Genomic DNA, 20,781 nt, shown 5'->3' with positions numbered 1-20,781 from the left:
GGCAGTGTTCCGTGGATCCTACCAGTATTTTCTGCATCGCTCTCTTGGGATTCGTTCTGTAGAGTTTTTGAATCTCGGTTGCTTGACGAACTTGTTGAGCTCCCTGGTGAAACATGGGCTCAGCGCCACTTTGATCTTAGCCATAAGGCCGAGAAGCGAAAACTCAATGCAGCTAACGGTTAAGTACTTCAAGTGAAATGCATATAAAGTGTGTGAAAATTACAGCAGCAGGATAGCGATCAGAGGATTGAACGTAAAAGGATCGTAAAAATACTTCACAATAAGAAAATGCTTCGCGCAAGGATGGTTGTTAATTCAGATAAGATTTTGCCCGGCACTGTGCATGTACTCATATTTACTTGTGCAAAAGTGGTGAAAATGAATTATGAAATCGCGTGACTTCTCACTCAAAATTCTTTAAGACTGACTGCGTCAATCACCTGTTTATGTTTATAAGATTAGAAGCCATCTAGTTGACAGTACTTGGCAGTTTTGATTATCGAAGTGGAAATTTGCATTGTATGTGTATGCCCTCGCCCAATTCTAAACGCATTTGTACTTACTGCGAGTGTTTTTGTAGGTGCGCTCCACCAAGTCATCGAAAGGGTTCGCCATGAAGCCATGGTGGTAAATGGTGTTCCAGGTTTGTACGTCACGTATATTCACTCCTGCATTATGCAAAATGTTTTGTATTGTCTCCGCAACCGGGTGATAGGGACTATGTGGACTGTCCAGAAACAAAAATGATACCTGGTGATAAAAAGAAGAAGAAAAGGTATAAGGAGGAAAGCATTAATCATTCAAATCCCAAAAGTAATCAAACTCAATTCACCTGCGTCCAATTAAAGGCTAATAGCAGAGAAACCACCGATTTAGATATCTGTGTATCAGGTGGACGAGTACGCGCAAAAGTGGGAAAGTCTTGCTTATTGGACGTGTCACGGTGCATACAATACTGGAAAACATTTAATTGTTATTACATGTTTACATTTTACATTCGATAAATTTAGGCGCATGGAGCTTACGTATGAAATCATTGGCAAATTGAAGGCGGCCGCCATGCGACCCTCGTGCACACACGTCTCTTGTGGCCCGATGTAGCCGGCTACTTGTTTCGTCCACAATGAAGCTGTTTGGCGTATGCTCGAGACTTCATCGCCGTATGTTTCCGCCACAATGAACTCCAGTGAATGGCCGAGTTCCTTAAGTTTGCCAGCATTGACTTGTGACACGGCGAGTGTAATGGCACCTGAGATGGTGATGCCTATGTGTAAAATAAAATATTATATATCACAATTTTATGCATTACTAAACTAAACTATTTTGACTGATATTCAAGCTATGCGTTTAAACGACTTTAGGTTTCATTGGGTTGATGCGACATGCATCATACAGCGCATCACACATTCCATATTTTGTATACGTTAAGTATTCGTGTCTTTGCCATTTTTGGGAAAGTCAATTAGTCGCTTCAATTACCCCAAAAAATTGATGCTATGCGGGGAGTTTAAAAACGATCAATGCCAACATGGTTTTTTTTTTAAACGCACGCGGGAGGGTATATTCATGCGAAGTTAAGTTTTTGTTCTCTATTTTTATTTCTATTTTTTTATTTTATTTTTTTGCTTATTTTTATTTTAATTTATGTTTTTACTTTTTTATTTTTTTATTTTATTTCATTTTTAATTTTTTCTTATGTATTTTAAGTTGATTTCATTTCATTGATTTTTATTTAATTTCTGTTTTTAATTGTTTTTGAAATGACTTTCTCTCATTTTATTTAATTAAATAATTTATTTTTTGTTTTTTTTTTTGCTTATATTAATTTTTATTTGATTTTTCATTAATCCTTTTTTTATTGATTTTAAATTGAATTTTATTTTATTTCTCTTATCTTGTTTTTAATTTTTTAATTTAATTTATATTGTATAAAATAGTAATATATATATATTTTAATTTCTTTTATTTTATTTAATTACAATTTTACTTTTTGAAGTTATTTGTATTCATTCAATTTCTTTTTCTTTCTTTTTTTTAAATTTATTTTTATTTTTTGCTTATTTTTTTATTTTTTCTTAATACTTTTAATTGACTGTAATGATTTTTCTTTGTGTTTTAGTCTGCTTTAGTTCATTCATCATTCAATAAATTTACATATATATTTATATATAATTGGCGCGTATATCCTTTTTTGGTACTTGGCCAAGCTCCTCCTCCTAGTTGTGGCGTGCATCTTGATGTTGTTCCACAAATGAAGAGACCTGCAGTTTTAAGCCGATGCATTTTGCTTCACTTTCAAAACCATCTGTACATAGGTAGTTGCCAATAGAATGATTGTAATATTTACTATATCAAGCATCCCACGCTTTTAACTCTAATTTGAATTACTCTATTTGTATCTTCCTTTTTGTTATAATTCTGTTCTGAGGTAGGTGACTATGACTGATCGTTCGATTTGCTATTACTTCATTATAGGTCTCTTTGTCATTAAAATTTATTATCTAATTTTTAGTTCGATTAGCAATAAAAGCGTGTTTTTTAGTTTTTTTAAACTATTTTTTATTATTGGTATTTAGGGGAAAAAATCATACCTTTTTTGTACTATAGATAATTTTATAATCTACAATTTTTGTCTGAGTTAATTTTGCGATAAACCCATTTTTTTAACCTTTGACCTCGCGTCAATTTTTTTAAATTTTATTTTTACATATGTTTTGAACAATTTCATCCATTTTCAGCTTGTTATGAATTTTAGTAGCTTCTCCCTTACGTTTTGGCCTAATTTGACCCGACTATGCCTATGCATTGCTGATGATTTTAATTTATATTTAAATGATTTTTTTCGCTTAAGATTTAAATGATTATGATACATTTTTTTAAATAAACAAGACTGGCATGATAAAAATGTTTTTAATGGCGCAATCTTTTACCTATTCGGAAAATTGTATTTGGTCACGAAAGGAAAACGTTTTGCGTCCGTAGTGGTCATCCAAAAGCCTTGTACCGACATCCTGAAGGACATTCCGGTCAATGACCTGAAACACTCTTTCGAAAAGCTTATAGATCGCGCTGTCGTTTCTATTTTAACTCAGACTTGATTATTTTGAACTTCACCTTGTATTTAAAAATCTTTTTTAACATATTTTGTGTTATTTTATTTGATTATATATTTTACTTATTACCTTTTTTTTTTAAATTAATCCAATTTAATTTAGTTGTATTAATTTACTTCCGAAACAATTTTGTTTGGTTTGTTGTTCATTTTATTTTATTTTCAAATAATTTTTTATTTTATTTTATATTATTTTGTTCGTTGTTTTTTTTGCTTGAATTATTTTAATTCAGCTAAATTTATTTTATTTCCTTTTTTAAGGGAATCGCGTTGAATTTAATTTCATTTATTTGTTTTTTATTTAATTTAATTGTTTATTTTCAAACAGTTTTTATTTAATGTTTACTTATTTTATGCCATTAAGTTTATTATTTAATTTTTATTTCTTTATTTTATTTTACTGCATATTTTGGTTCAGTTTAATTTAGTTTTATGTGATTGTTTTGAACTGTCTATTCATTGCTGGATGTGGCGGTCCCATTTATTAATTTAAATACAAATATTCGTTTCACCTTTTCTAACCCACATACCTACATAAATTACAAAAACATATCTACAAATTAAACTAAACTAGGACTAGTGTGAGAATGATTTGTGAATGATGATTTTAGTTTAATTTATTTTACTATTGTACATTTAACTAATTTCGTTTGTCTGAAGTTATTTGGCTTTATTTAATTTAATTATTTATTTTGTCTTACTTCTATTTGTATTTTGACAATTTTCTTATTTCTCAACTCACCTGGTCGCTGATAGTCCAAGTTTCCCGGACTTCGCTGCGAGCCTGTTAAGTAACCCAAAGTGAATACTTCCGCTGAGGCTTTGCCGATACTGCTTTTATTGCTGCTTGTTGGCAACAACAAAATGTTTAAATCAAAATTTGCAATTAATAGTAAAAGGATAATTGTAAATAATGATCGCGATAACGATAACGATAGTAAATGCGTCGCAGACGTGCAGGGGAATGTCTTCATTACGTGCAACGACGATTGGCTTTAGTTTTGACTATCCAAAATTGCTAAAATTACGTTCTGAGCTGAGCCAAGGATGGCAGAGAGATGATGCAGCTATGAAACCTCTTACTTGTTATGAAACTTCGTTTTTTATTTAATTTTTTTATTGAAGAGAGTGCGTTTGGGACATGGTGGGCAATTATGCGGCAGTGTTGTTTGCTTGCCGAGCAATCTTCCGCTGCAGCAGTTTCAGCATTTCGATATTTTGATTTATTTGTAAGTACTTTGTAATATATTATTCGCTTACGTTCATTCAAAATGTAATATATTTCTGCAGAGTTTGTTTCTTTTGCGCTTCATTATTTATACTTTGGCATGCATTTTACTGGGAAATTTATTATCATACCTTTTTTCTTATTACTACCAGTGCAATAATAGAAGTATACTCCATTTTCTTAATAATTTTCTACTCCCCCATTCCATTCATGCATTATATATATCCTTTGTGCGCTTTCCCGTTATAATGCATTCATTTTGTTTCATAGTATTTTATTTTTCCTTAATTCTATGCTGTTCTCTGGCGTGGGCATTAAATTTTCATATGTGGCCATCTTTATTGTGGCCTATTCTGCCTTTTGCTGTTGATTCAGCCGCTATGGCTGGTACTTAATGCCTACCTAGCCTTTGTTTTCTCTGCCACATACCGCTATGACAGCCCATGGAATTTGAGAAATCAATCTCCCTTAAGGCTTCCCTTTTCTTTCAGTTTGTTTTTTATTCTATTTTAGTTTGCCAAATCTAATTTCGCTGGCTAGAATTTTCATCTTCCGTAAAATAATAGTTGCGTTTTGAATGACTACAGGCTGGCGTCTGTGGATTTATGCCGCCATATAAATTATCTGAAAATAAGAATAAAGCATTGAGCGTTAAAGGTGTAGCTTGAAGAGCTAATAAATGTTATATGAATATTTTAGTTATTGAAAGAAAGTCTAACTTAAATGCATAATACACTTGGACATTTGGTTAACCCACCCTCGAATTCAGCATATCACTCATCAACTTCCGTTTTGCTTTATCCAAATCTTCATAAAGGTTTTTATAATTCATATTCAGGGATTACATTACCAAAGAGCCAGCTCACGGTCATGTATGAAATTTCTATCGTAAAAGTTGCGAGTTGCTAGCCAGGAAAGGACGGCCTCCCCATTTATAGGACCAGAGCCATTTTGTGGCATAGGAAAGCTTACCTTCAGCTCTCCTATTCAGGAAGTGGAGGAAAGACAAAGAAAAGCATACGTCGCAATGAAAATCAATGATAGGAAGCGTTAACCTAAACCGATTTAAAGATTGTATGGAATTAAATAATAATACTTTTGAACCATTTCTACCAAGTCTTGCGAATATGGAAATATACTCCAATGGAACTTGCAGGTTTTGCAAATAAAACTCCATAAAATAAGACAAATACTAAAAAAATTTGGGCCCAGATAAATACCCCGATTCCATGAGGGGCGTGCAATAAATTTTTCAGGTCGTCGTGGTCTAAATCTCCTTATATTTATATGTATAATATGGCGGCCGCCGTAGCTGAATGGGTTGGTGTGTTACTACCATTCGGAATTCACAGAGAGAACATAGGTTCGAATCTCGGTGAAACACCAAAATTAAGAAAATTTTTTTTCTAATAGAGGTCGCCCCTCGGCAGTCAATGGCAAACCTCCGATTGTATTTTTGCTATGAAAAAACTCGTCATAAAAATATCAGCCGTTCGGAGTCGGCTTGAAACTTTAGGTCCCTCCATTTATGAAACAACATCAAGACGCACACCACTCTGACGCACATGTTTCTGATGCAAAAATATTTTGCGTGATTGAAATATATGTACATATATTTTGACCTTTACGCGCTCCACGGCTTGTCTGTTTGTATACATCAGCTATCTATGTAGTTCACTAGTGCCAAATATAATTTAATTCCAAACATTATCACTCTTCTGAGAGGGTGATTAGTTTAGCGCCACCCTGTGTAAATGAGAGGATTTTATGTACTTTACTACTCCTATCACCAAACATATTTTGTCAGCGTTTACCTACCTATGAGGTTAGGAAGCCAACATTGAAGGTGCATATTTACAGGGTATTCCATGTACTTGAATACTTGACGCATGAGATCTTTTAATAACAGTGACAGTTGTTGCTCGACTTGCTTCGCCGATAGCGTTTTAGAAACGCCGTGCCGTACAATTTTAACCATAGAGCGGTGCACAGCCATGGACCGCAAAGAAATCGTGATTTTTTTTTTTTTTTGAAAATAAAATCTCGAAAAACTTAACCCAGTGTCATCACGTTGAAGACTCTATTTTAAGGGTTGCATGCACTGCGAAAATTATATACAGGATGGCGCACAAATCGTGCTACAAAAACAAAACGTAATAACTTTTTTTCTAATCAATGTATTTAACTTTTTGTTTTTTTATTGTATAGATAATTCAATTTTATTTTATGTAACTAATTAGTTTTGAAAATAATAGAACGTAAATGACCTCCATGCTCATTCACGAATATGCGACACCTGATGAGAAAATTGTTCGTTGCGCACTGAAGGGTTGAAGTCGGGATCGCCTCAATTACTGTTGTGATGGACTGCTTCAATTCAGTCAAATTACTTGGTTTTGCTTTATACACCTCTTGTTTGAGATAACCCCATAAAAAAAAATCTGGTGCAGTGAGGTCAGGTGACCTTGGGGGCCAGCGGAAAGTGGAATTTCTGGATATCAATTTATTTCTAAATTTTCGTTGGAGCTCCTCCATAACCGGTCTGGCTATATGTGCAGTTGCTCCATCTTGCTGAAACCAAATGCTGTTAAAAGGGATACGTCTTCGCCGCAGTTCTGGATAGAAAAACTCCTTCAACATGTTTAAATAACGGTCCCCATTTACAGTCGCTGTTACACCGTTTTCTTCGAAGAAATATGGCCCGACAATGCACCTTGGTGAAACTGCGCACCACACTGTGACTCGTTCTGGGTGCAGTTCCATCTCATGGAGTATTTGCGGATTTGATTGACTCCATATAAGGCAATTTTGCTTGTTTACATTGCCGTTTAGATCAAAATGGGCCTCATCAGACATAAACAAGCAATTCATGAAGTTGTTGTCTTCTTCGGCCATTTCAATAATTTTTTGGCAAAATTCCAGGCGAATAGGCAAATCCAGAGGGTTTAATTTGCTTGTGATTTGAACTTTGTACGGAAACAAGTTTAAGTCATCATGAACTATCCGCTGCAATGACCGTCTGCTAACTCCAATTTGCGCCGACAAGTTACGAGTCGAAACTCTTGGATTTGCCTGAATTGACGATGCTACAGCCGCGATTGTGGCTTCGACCCGAACATGGGGATCTCGATGGTACGGCCTGCGTGCGATGCTTCCAGATTCAGCAAACATGTTCACCAGCCTCATAATGGTCCATCTGCTCGGGGGAGTGCCGCCAAACTCCCGCCTAAATTCCCTTTGGACGGAAATGATGGACTGCAAAGCATGGTACCGCTGCACTATCCAAATCCTCTTTTCGGTATCCCAAGCCTCCATTTTTTGTAAATCTAAATACTAATCTGCAAAATAAAAAAAAAAAGCCGATTACTCACACAGAAAAAAAGTTATTACGTTTTGTTTTTGTAGCACGATTCGTGCGCCACCCTGTATATATATAATTGGCGCGTACACCCTTTTTGTGTGTTTGGCCGAGCTCCTCCTCCTATTTGTGGTGTGCGTCTTGATGTTGTTCCACAAATGGAGGGAACAACATTTGCGAAAATTACCGTTCCTTTTTTTCGAGGTTGATGTAGGCCGTACTATAACTGCCAATGGTGAGCGATGTCGGCCCATGGTCACCGAGTTTATATAGTCACTCAGTAAAGAAAATCAGTTGAAGCATTATTGGTTTGAAAAGGTTCTCTCAACATGCCCTATGGTGCGGCATGCAATGAATTTAGTCAAAACAATGTTGCAGCAGCATCTTATCTCCAAAAATAATGATTTTGACTGGCCTTCTCGTTCACCTGACCTTTTCTGACCTTTTTCTGTGGGTTTACATAAAGCGGAAGAAATCGACCAAATAACCAAAGCAATGCATTAAAATATTGTGTGAAATGCAGAAAAAAGAACCTAAATGTGAGTCACAAAGTGCTGACCAGCCTCTCGATATTGTGGATTTTGATCCAATAAATTGCATTTCATCAAATAACATTTTAACGGGAGGAAATCGCATCAATGTTTTTTAGAAAATTATAATTATTCATAGTTCTCACGTGTCAAGTATAGATGGAACAGTCTGTATGTATGAGTAGCAGCTCATGATGACTTGATGGACTCCGTGTACCACCAGAATCTACTAATTTCATACATTTTCAAACTAGTAAACTGCAGTTCAGCTTTTATCCCGTCCTATGCGCCATACGCCATGGAAAATGACAATATCCGACGAGTCTTTAACTGAAGGTTTGAGAGAAAGATTCTGCGGGAGATTTTTGGTCCCTTGCACGTTGACGACGGCGAGGATTGTCGGGGATGGAACAATGAGCTGTATGCGCTTTAGGACGACATAGACATAGCACAGCGAATAAAGATTCAGCGGCTTCATTGGTTGGGTCATACCGTTCGAATGACTACAAACGCTCCGGTTCTGAAAGTACTCGATACGGTACCAGCTGGTGTTAGCAGGATAAGAAGAGGGCCTATTCTGCGTTGGAAAAATAAAGTGGAGAAGGACTTGGCTTCACTTGGTGTGTCTAACTGGCGCCAGTTCGCACGAGCAAGAAACTACTGGAGCGCTTTGTTAAACTCGGCCAAAATCGAGTAACCGGTTATAGCGACAATCAAGAAGAAGAAGAAGTATGGTTTATATACGCAGTACTCAATAGTAAGCAAACAAACTATTATAAAGTTAAGTAGCTTAACTATTTTTAAACATAAACGAAACTCTTCTCGCTCTTTCCAGAGCATTTAAATCTGTATTCCATTTACAACTCTGTATCACTCAAACACAAGACGTATTTCGAGATAGTAAATAGTGCCATCATTTAATTTAATGCTCGTCCACTTTGGCTCTATTTACTTTCACTCAAGTTCCTAAATGAACAGCAAAGGATGCAATATCATTCAGTTTTGTGAAATTTAAGCTGAAGCAGAGTAGGAGAAACTCTTCTTTCTGCAGATGTTTCTGTTTTGACTCTGGCTGAACATGATTTGCAGCTATGCTTGCCATGTCAAGCATAATTTAATTTCACATATTTCATGTTGTTGTCTACTTTCAAGATATTGTTGTTGTTAATTAGGGGGTGCATCAGTGATGAGAAGTGCTCGTAGCTGTGGAAAGCTGAGATGACTAGCACAGAGGGCGAGTTGTGAAGGGTGTTTCAGTTATAGCGATAGACTTTCCGTTTAAAATATGCGACTACCCGATGGATATTAGCTTCTGAATGACATTATTCACAAATTTCGATCTATTGAGATATTCATACCCACTGCTGAAAGAGTACAGGAAGTTCCCCATATAGCCCGCATCAGCTGAGCTAATGCTAAGCGTGCAAAGTCGAGTGATCTTTCTGATCACGGGTAGATCGGAGGCGCTCGAGGCAACTTCTAACGTTAACGGACGTCCTTGCCAGACATTGTTCATTAGGTGTCCATGCGGCGAAACTTGGGATTGCTTCAAGTCCTTTCTACAGAAGGAGTCTGGAAGGTAAAGTAGAACCATCTCAGCTGCCTTACTCTCGTCGGATTTAGGATTTAATCATCTGAGCTCTCACTTTTCTGCTACACCTGCGAATATTGCAGGTTTAAATATCACACAAATATAATTCGCCACTGTTGGTTGTCATCCTTTAATCCAAAGGCTCTTCTTCCTTTTTTCCCACCTGTTTGGTTTTTTTTCCTCCAGTATGGGATCACCATGGACGAATTTTTGATTATTTCTTCAAGTTTGCCCCTCGCGTGGGCAGCCATTTATCCTATCCTATCCGATCTTTTCCTCTTCCTCCTTGGGTATTTATTTCGAATGTTTCAAAGATCTTTTTTGCAATTCTATCGTTGCTCATTTGCGAAGTGTAACCGTGCCATCGAATTCTTTGAGCTTTAACGTATTTGATAGCATTTGCACCTCTTATAAGTGTGTCTAACTCGTAATTTTACCGAATGCATTTGGTATCATCTTCAAGGATCTTTCTTTCTTGCTCTGCAAGCATACCACTAGGTCTTGAACCCTTTCTAGGTGTAAATTCTGCATCGATTCAATATGGATTGATGATTTCATGAGGTCTAGCCATAGAAGACGTTGGTCTGAGTGCAATCCCAGGCACAATGCCTGTGGTCAGCATATGGCTTCCATGGAAATCATTGACGACCCAATATTCCGTTCCTGCCGGGGAAAACGAGATTACTGCAAAGCATTTTCTCTGTAGCTGTCCGGCGTTTGTCTGATCTAACTTTTAATTTTTCTCCGCAAAAATAGTGTGCAAACCTCTCTTCTTACTTCTCTCACCCATACTCACCTTTTTTCTCCCTATTCTCCTGTTTGTTCACAATAACCTAGCCTAACTCTTCATTTTTGCTTCAAAACTCCACCATTCGACACCCTGTTCTCCTCACAGCTCATCTAAAACTTATGTTACGTTACGGCAAAACTCCACTTCATTCTGCTTAACCTTGCATTATATCGTTTTTGGTACCCTTCGATGTTTTGTGGTCTCGTTTTTAATTTTACCGAGCCATAAAATATGCTTCCCGCTTCGCAGCGTGCGATGACTTGTTAGCTGTTTGCCCATTATGTGACTTGATATACTGCAGCAAACACCAAGCAGCCATAACCGAGGCACGTATTTTGGTAATAATTTTGAAAGGGACGCTTTTGGCACATTGAATAAAGTAATCGAGTGTAGGTATGTGTGTTGTTGTTTACACATAAAACTTCATCAAGAATTATTAAGCGGCAAAGTTTCGGAGAATTCGTATCAAGGTGGGGGACATTCAAAATTGTTCTTGATTATTGATATTTATTTGAATTCAACTGTGATAAATATAAAATATTAGAAAGATGGGTGTAATGGTCATAATTGGATTGTTTCGGAAGAGGAATAATTCAGTTACAGAATTATCAAACTGCCCTCGTACCGCTATTCACTGTACATACGCACCACACATATGTATCTCTTTTAATATTTGTATTAAATCCTGTTAACAAGTTGCCTTTTGAAAAAGATTAAACTTTCTTTTCTACGAAGAACTATTAAAATAAATATTTTCTTTGCCGAATCGATTTTATTGGTTTATTGAACTGGCTGTTTTGTACAGAAAACTATAGTAATAAACTTTTGCATTTGAAATATTCTCATACCACAGATGTGTTCAATCGCTGTCTACTATTGCCCCAATTGTGGGGCATTTAAAAATTTACTAAAAGGCCTGCCTCTAAAAATAAAAAAGCCTGTCGCACACGTGTGTACTTACATAAAATCGTATAATGCAAATCTCTTTATTTTTGCTCGTGCCCGAATTTTATGTTGGTGTTTTGCTGATGCCGACAGGTGGCGTAAACCTTATGGCAGTAAAAAGGAAAAACATAAATGGAAAAAAATATGTTTAGACATCTTTCAGATGGAATTTCCAAATAAATTGGACTAGAAATCTTTCGTGCTGCATATTTTCACTTGACCCAATAAAATTTATGGACATTTTTCTAATATTAAAAGAATCAGTATGATTATAGAGGTAACATTTTTTTCGCTTTCTTTCCCTTGCACATTTCACAACTAGTGCGATGGGCCCAGAAACGTCCAGCATACTTTTCGTTGACTAGTATTTTATCAGGTCAGTCCATAAGTTCGTGCGTTTTTAAAGTTGGTTTTAAAATTAATAAAAAAGATGTTTAAAGTATTTATTAATCAATAATATATTTTCCTTTATTATTTACAATGTCTTCCCAAAGTTTAGCCAAATTTTTAATTCCCTGCTCAAAAAATTGTTTGTCCTTGGAGCCAAAATACGCTTCGATATCCCTTTTTATAGCTTCTTTTGAGGAGTAGTTCTTGTTACTCATATGGAATTGAAGTCCACGGAAAAGGTGATAATCACAAGGCGCAATATCCGGAGAGTATATTGGATGCGGCATTAGCTCCCATCCGAGCTCGTTCAGCTTGCCTAATGTTTGTCTTGCGGTATGAGGTCTTGCGTTGTCGTGGTGAAACAAAACTTTTCGTCTATTCATTAAAGACGGCCGATTTTTGTTAAGTGCCTCATTCAGGTTTGATAGCTGATGGGAATAATAATCAGCAGTTATCGTCTGGTTTGGTTCCAGAAGTTCATAATAAACAATACCGGCCATATCTCACCAAATAGACAGGAGAATCTTCTTGGGGTGAAGGCCATCTGTAGGGGTCGGTTCTGGTGTTTCATCTTTATCTAACCATTAGCGTTTCTGAGCAGGATTCTTGTAAAGGACCCATTTTTCATCACCAGTAACGATACGGTTCAAAACACTTTCATTTTCAAGCCGTTGCAGCAGCTGAGAACACACATTCACTCTCTGCTGAAAGTTGGCGACGGAAAGTCTATGCGGAACCCATTTTCTCAGCTTTGAAACCTTTCCCAACTGAACCAGGTGCCTGTGAACTGTTCCATGCGATGAATTTAACCTCTGATCTATCTTATCGACTGCCAAATTTGGCTCAGCTTCCACGAGTTCGAGCAAGGCGTCGGAGTTAAAGACTTCATGACGACCAGCGCGCGGGGCATCCTCCACGTCGCAGTTACCACTTTGGAATTTTGAAAACCACTTTTGCGCAGTCCTTACACTCACGGCGTGGTCTTCTCGCTATTCCAGAAACAGGCCGTTTACAGATAGACTAACACGGATGCGTGCAAAATAACTAAACAAGCAATGCCCAATTTCAACAAATCCACAACTGACGAGTTGCTAAGATGGCCACAAGCAGACATATTCAGAATTATGTACATATGTCAACAATAGAAAATAAAATATACGACATAGAAAGATTCATAGTCAAATAAAGATGGTTCGACTAATAAAAAAGCAGTGGTAAAAATGGCATCTTTTGTGCTAATTGTGTCTGGGCTGTGTCACTCAGACAACACCTCCACCAGCACTACCCTAACTATAATGGTAACCTCTCATGGAACTTATCATGTTTGTGTTTGCCAAGAATTATAAAGGAACCAGTCAGACCACAACAGTAACTACTGGACCCGGACAGTATATACAAAGACAGACATTAAACGACATTCATCGGCAGAATTTTACCACCTTCCTAAACTGCCGACCCCCGAATGCCGTTATCAACCCCCACCACTTATTGCAGGCACTCAACTGCCACATGAGACCCGCGTAACTTTGGCTCAATCACGATCTGGATTTTGTAGCAAGTTAAACTACTACTTCTCCAGAATCCACCCCGACATTCTCAATATATGTCCGGTATGTAAAGGTACACCGCACGATACTAACCACCTATTCACATGCTCTCTTAAACCCACCCTAACCCCTCTCTTTCATACTGAACCCAATTTGTTGAAACTGTAGGTTTCCTGGGCCTACCGTTAGATGAGTTAGACTAGGAGGATTGGTGACTACACCGTACTGACAGGGCCTAGTGAACTAATACAACAACAAAAAAACTCTATTTTGTTTTCAGGTTCCCCCCTTATATTCAAATGGTATTTATTCAATAAATTGGGCCAAAATCCCAGTGATACTGCAATACTGGGCCAACCCCTGACAGAGGTGGAGCAAGCTCCTAAAACACTCCGTCAATTTCCAAAAACCAATTTAACATTTGTTGTTCTCCGATGGAGAATCTACACTTTGATCTTAGCCATAAGGCCGAGAAGCGATAACTGAATACCGTTCAAGGTACAGCACTTAAATTAAAAAAACATATAAGCCCTGTGAGAATTTCAACAGCAGCGTAAAAATCAGCAATTTATTATGTGATTATGTCAATAGCAAGCGGCCAGGAAGAAGGGTGGACGGATATGTCAATGATATGAAATTAAACCAAGCGCTTCACCCCAAAGATGATAGATTTAGAAAAACCTTTTCACCATGGCTTCACCCTTAAGTAGTTTTTTTGTGTTATTGCGATCTTCTTTTTGTTTGTACATGAATATATACTTGTGGAAGTCAATATGCATGCATGGATGTGTAATGGATATACAATGGGTTTTTGTGATTTGTTCCTACGGTTGCAAAACTGGCTTTTTTGATGATCTTAATGCTGATCGTAAACAATATTATTAAATTCTATAAGTATTTATAAATAAAGGCAAACCGGACTTTTTTTGCATAAGTTTACCAAAAAGGTCATTTAGGTAGGGAAGGTGGATCCAGTACTCCAATACAAACAAGAAGATGGTTGGAAGCTTATATTATCGGTAGAGTTCAACAGGAGTAGGTCTTTTCATTTTCTGTTCATAGGACGATTGCGGAACAATGCGAGGCCAGGTCGCTCAGGCTTTCTATATTTGATGGCTACCATTGATTGTAATTACCCAAAAGCAGTTTGGCTGTTATGATATCGGATGTTTTTAAGAGCTTGAGAAATTAAAATAATAATTTAAAACGCAATTTTAAGGATTTTTCTTTTATATATCCTGGAAGATAATTTCATGACATTTATTTTTGAATATGATACGGCATATGTCCATCGCGGCTGCGAGTTCATGGTCTATTCGATTAATACAATTTTTGACTACTCTTTCTGCTAAATCTGACCGTATGGCGTCAATGATGGCTTGAATATTGAAATACATCTCTTGTTAAGCTCACTTTCGCCTCGTCTTGTTGGAACCAAATTTAGTCTAAGTTTAGCTGATTAGTTTTTGGAAACAAAAATTCAGTCGGAATGGCGCGATAGCGCTAGCCATTCACCGTAACGATAGCTCCTTCCTAGCTTCGAAAAAATAAGAACCGATGATGCCACCAGTGCTCTATAGACTTCGCGAACAGATTTATTTATTTTTTTTTTTTTTTCAAAGAAAATTTCCACAATTTGGAAGCGTTGTTCTGGCCTTAAACGATAACTCGACATACCTGGCTGAACAGCAATCCCAACACAGTTCGCCATTATCAACTGTCAAACCATAGTTATAGTTATGGCCGTTCATTGGCCATTTAGGATATGATTCATAGAACACTCCATTTTATTAATCTCAGTTCTGCCTGGAACATCTACAATGGTTAGGTGAAAGTGGGAGACCTACTGTCGTTGAAACTAGAACAATCTGTAAAAATAGCAGTGGGATCTGAATCTAGCCCCTTTTAATTATAATTATCGTTCCCCTTTGATATTATTTCTGGTAAATTTCTTTTTAAATCAGGTTCGAGTCCCATATTGGAAGATAGAATACCAGATTTGGTCATCCGCTATGGTAGAAAACGAAATTGTGCGAGTAAATTCGGCTGCCAGGTCCAACAATCCACACACTTGACCAATCAATCGATGTTCTGTGCTGATTTGTTTCGTAAAACAACAGCCAATCTCAGTTTTTTCGTAAACAAGCCGCTGTCATTACCTATGTGACGTCAGCTAATCAGCTCATTAGCGGTCTGATCTTGGCTACACCTCAATATGTCTGTTCACGATGGAGTTACATATATTGATGTAGTTTTGTCGCACGCTCTTTATCTTATTTCACAGATCCTATTAAACGGGCTCCAGAGGAGCTGACGTGATTATAGATTACTAAAATGTTGAATAGGGCTAATGGAGATTTCGCCTCAAATTATGATAGAGTTTTAAGTACTATAGGATGGGCCATGTAAAATTTGATTTTGGAATCGGCTATAAAAAAAAACTAATCAATATTTTTTCAAACTTTTTTTTTCATTTTGAAGATTGAACATTGTCGTTTATGAATGAAAAATAATATCGTTCAAATGACTGCCACGACTGGCTTCACAGTAGGCCAATTGATCATCCCAATTTTTAAGTACATTTTCGATTGTTTGGGCTCCAATTTCATGAATGGAAACTTCGATTTCGTGTTTTAAAGCATCAATCGTCTCTGGATGGTTCACATAGCATTTGCCCTTAACGGCTCCCCACAAAAAATAGTCCAACGGGCTTAAATCACAGCTCCGAGGCGGCCAATTGATATCGGAATTTCGGCTGATTATTTGGCAGTGTGACAAGTTGCACCGTCCTGTTGAAACCAAATGTCGTCCATGTCATCCTCTTCAATTTTTGGAAACAAAAAACTTGTTGAGCATGTCACGGTAACGCTCGCCATTTACTGTAACCGCGGAAGAAGAAGAAGACTCACCACTTTGGAAATAGGTTTTCAATATTTCCCAATTTTGTTCTAACGTATAGCGTCTAATTTCGTAAATGTCGAACCTTTAAGTAAATTATGAACACATTTCACATGTCATTTGTGTTACCATTCTTAAAAAAATAGATGGTTCAAAAAGCAAACGCTATATGGTCCACCCTGTATTTGGCCGAAAATGATGGATTTTACCATTCGAAGTGAAATTGTAAGAGTAACTTTGGCTGGTATATCATAGGATATTTGACAACACAACTATGCCCGCGCATTTCACACGCTTCCTTAAGCTCTTTAAATCAGTCGTTGTTCAAATGGCAACGAAGTAACATGCGGAGTGAGTGTGCTGATTTTTCTCGTATAACACCAATAAATCTCAGATTTTGCCAACTTCTGTTGTAAACAAACCGCTGTTTTATCCCTGATTACGTCAGCAAATCAACTGATTTCTTCACGTTTATTGAGAGCTGAATAACGATTTGACATTGGCCAGCCCTTTGCATTCTGTCAGTCAGATGTAGATATAAGCTTTACAGTAGTCTTGTTATAAGCTTATTTCTGCTTAACTTATTTCTTAATTTTGAATATTTTCGTTCTGGAGCCACAAAGATCTACATCCAACTAATGTTCCGAAGCTTTTTGCTATTTCTAATTTGAAACTAATTTGTTCTTCATTTTTATGAAAAATTTATCAATAATTCGCTAAAATTTGATTAATAGCTCCATCTAATTTTGCTTTATACTTTCTTACAAAATTACTCTTACTTTGAATGTCATTATCCAAACCTGCACTAAACACTCACTGTGCAATGAACCCTTGCAACACGACATCCTGTAGGTGCTAGAATTTCCGGTAATCTGTCTTACATGCTTTCGCGCCTATCTATTCCTCTCAATCACCTTAATTCAGATACTTAAATTCACACACAACACCAATCACACATAATTTTTTATACCCGGAAGTGAATAAATAGGCTCTTGTTTTTTATCCCTCGTACGCTGAGAAATGACAAAAGATGATGTGATTTTTCATTTTGGTCGTATTAAATTTTTTACCATGTGTTTAACTTTATCGCACTTCACACACAAGCTGACGGATATAAAAACCAAATATCATCAAGGGATAAAAGAGCTTTGGAGTAAAGCATGGGACATTAATTTCTTGGCACTTCTGCAATTGAAGGTTTACCGAATGCTGAGGAAAACATTGCACTGGGGGAATGGGAAGAAAACGAAGGATGTCAATGTTCTTATTTTAGAAGTACATATATATGTATGCATGTATGTATACGTGCATTCGTACATATTTACGTTATGACAACTGAGCAAATTAAATGTTACAATAAATAAAAGCAGCAGAACAGCAAATCCTATTACTCAGCGATATGACTTTACGAACTCTTTAAGGCGCTCAGATTACACTAATATATAAATAATGTCTTAAAAAGTGGTATCTCGTTAAAAAAGCCATTTCTTGACTAAATCTCTCGCTAAACATCAAAATTAATTTCATTTTCTCTAAAGAAGCATTTTCAAGATATAAGGGGAGAAAATGCTTTCTGGGTATTTTAGCAGTTATTGCCAAAAAATCTCTAGAAACTAGAAAAAACCGAGCCATTACTTTGTTGCCGTCTGAACAACAACTGATTGCAACTGTGTATGAATAAGTGTGCAAAGACCGACAGAATTCTGTTGCCGAGGCCCGGTGATGGAGCAGCCGAACTTACTCTCACAATTTCGCTACGGATAGCCAATTTTGGAGATAAAGTAATAAAGAGAACTGCTCCTAAGCATTCTCTATATTCCTTTATGCAGATTCCCCTTAAACTGCAGATTGATTCAATGATGTTTGGGTGCAGATTTTTGTCAGCAAGCAGAATTTCACGGCAACTTTCGCTGATGAATTACTGATAAGCGATATTGCGGATCAGTCCCGCGAAATTCGATGGCAGTTTACAGTTTGTAAATTGTAAGCGAGCAAATAGATTTCAAATAACACGAGAGGCTATAAGGAAGTTACATACATATAGAGACATTGTTATAAAACAACGAGATCATGACCATCAACTCTACAATCTGTACCGCTGCGAACAGGTCTTACTCAAGTGTAAGACAATTTAAGGGTACTTTTAAAGGGTATATTTAAATAGAAAGCTGTAGGTTAGATGGCAAGAGTACCACGTATCACTGGAGTTCCATTGTTATATCATAATATAGAGCACTACCTGCGACAAGTTACAAAACTTTAACAACGAAAAGTCATCTGCAGCCATCCAGTGCTGTTGATGTACCGGAGAAGAGAAAAGGGATCTAGGTTGGAGAGCTGATAGTCCCAAACAAGCACATTAAGGAATCTCAAACCCGAACATTTGCAGTGAAAGTGTTCAACAGTCTCTTTCTCTGCCGGATCCCCGCAACTTCTGCAATGAGGCTTGTACGGAAATCCAAGCTCCTCCGCATGAGTTCCGATCACTTAGTGACCGGTGAACTCCGCTATGAGTTTGGAAATTGAATGACGGGGGATCTTCGGCACTTTAAGCGTCATGTTTCTGTCATACTGAGGCTTAAGTGTTTTTGAGTTAGAATACAATAAAGTGGTGCTCCATCTGTCTTGCGCTTTTTAGATTATAAATTGTGCAGTTTCTCCTTAACGACGGTCAAGAGGACACCGATGTCCGAGATGGGGACAACTTAAACCGGTTCTGTTGACCACTTCCTGGCAAGCGCATCGGCAATTTTATTTCACTCTATGTTCCCATGTTCTGGAACCCAGATAAGAGAAATGAAATGTGTTACAGGAGTTGACCAGAAGAGAGCTGCAACATGATGACGACAGGGCCTTGACCGCAGCTTGATTATCGGAAAAGATATTTATGTCTCCCGCCCAACACGCATTTTGCCTGCCTGCAAAATCGCGAAGATCTATCCTTGAAAAACACTTTTTTTCGACGGTTTAAAGCAGATTGAAACATTGGCTGAGTTAGAGAAAGCCACCACTACAACTCCGGATTCCATCTTAGATCTATCGGTAAAAGCCTATGTCCATGCAGGTACCTATGTCCCCTGTTTCCAATCCAGCCTGCTTGGAAATATAACCATAGCACAACCCTCAAAACCCAGTTTGTTATATAATTTATATGACTAATAAAAATGAACTTTGCGTCGAAAATTAGTCCTAAGTCCAATATTTCAATGACTGATCTCACAAAATAATTATAGATAAACGGATGTCTTCAAAGAAGAATAATATGATAGCATGCCGGAATATTTAAAAATATTTGATTACTAATACAAAAAGAAAGGACTTTATCAAGCTCATTTGGGAACATTTCCTGCAACAGAATAGATTTTAAGGTCGTCAGCATTAAGTAAAAACTTGGTACATGAAAAATGTTTTTTATGTAATTAATAAAAAAAAAAAAAAAAATAAATAATTGGCGCGTACACTTCTGTTAGGTGTTTGGCCGAGCTCCTCCTCCTATTTGTGGTGTGCGCCTTGATGTTGTTTCACAAATGGAGGGACCTACAGTTTCACGCCGACTCCGAACGGCAGATATTTTTATGAGGAGCTTTTTCATGGCAGAAATACACTCGGAGGTTTGCCATTGCCTGCCGAGGGGCGACCGCTATTAGAAAAATGTTTTTATTAATTTTGCCTTCACCGAGATTCGAACCAACGACCTCTCTGTGAATTCCGAATGATAATCACGCACCAACCCATTCGGCTACGGCGGCCGCCATGTATGTAATTAATAAGCAATAGAAAATTTAAAAGACCCAAAATACTACGTTGTGAGATTCCAGATTGGACAATAAATTAATATCACTGATGACTGTCACCAACAACCACACTTCTACGGTTCAAAGATAGGACTCTAGCCAACGCAGAAATATGGAATGGAAGCCAAGGCCTACTAGGCAATCTTCCAAGATTTTATAAAATTTCAAACCGCCGATATAACAGGTGGTGCTAAAGTAATCCTCCTATCAGAAAATGTTATAAATTTTCCGATAGGCCCCTAATGTCAATTCTGTATTGACATTTGTGTAGTAAACGCATGCGAAATACACGTTAATAAACAATGTTACGCTACACTGCTCCAGAACGCGGAATATTGTTGACTATTTATTTAACCAATGATTGGTCGGTGACTTTGGCACAACGTGAATTTCGTCGCAGATTTCCTCGCCGTCCAACGCCTATTGGTGAAACACTGCGGCGTTTAGCCGCTCGCCTCGAAGAGACTGGCACAACACGAGATGCTGCCAGGCGTGGCAGACCCCGGAGTAGCCGTTCTGCAGAGAACATTGCTGCTGTAGCCGAGGATGTCATGGAGGTGCCGTCGACATCGACCAGACGACGTGCCATGCAAATGAG

General features: G+C 37.3%; 1 protein-coding gene and 1 pseudogene across 1 annotated transcript in view; both read right to left on the bottom strand.

Annotated features, from left to right (window-relative positions):
* The window catches only part of LOC128860935 (guanylate cyclase 32E), a 192,551-nt gene that overhangs the window by 55,841 nt on the left and 115,929 nt on the right, over window positions 1-20,781 (bottom strand). Inside the window, exons 3-6 of the mRNA XM_054098735.1 lie at window positions 3,855-4,964; window positions 1,026-1,264; window positions 833-955; window positions 564-750 (exon numbers count right to left, since the gene is read on the bottom strand). Of these exons, the coding sequence (XP_053954710.1) occupies window positions 564-750; window positions 833-955; window positions 1,026-1,264; window positions 3,855-4,086 (781 nt within the window). The 5' untranslated portion in view covers window positions 4,087-4,964. The remainder of the gene's footprint in view (window positions 1-563; window positions 751-832; window positions 956-1,025; window positions 1,265-3,854; window positions 4,965-20,781) is intronic.
* Window positions 13,805-13,971, bottom strand: LOC128862629 (U2 spliceosomal RNA; annotated as a pseudogene).

Source organism: Anastrepha ludens, chromosome 4, assembly GCF_028408465.1.
Source record: "Anastrepha ludens isolate Willacy chromosome 4, idAnaLude1.1, whole genome shotgun sequence".
In the NCBI taxonomy this organism is placed as follows: domain Eukaryota; kingdom Metazoa; phylum Arthropoda; class Insecta; order Diptera; family Tephritidae; genus Anastrepha; species Anastrepha ludens.
The sequence above is the reverse complement of the archived record's forward strand: the minus strand, read 5'-3'. Positions and strand labels throughout refer to the sequence as shown.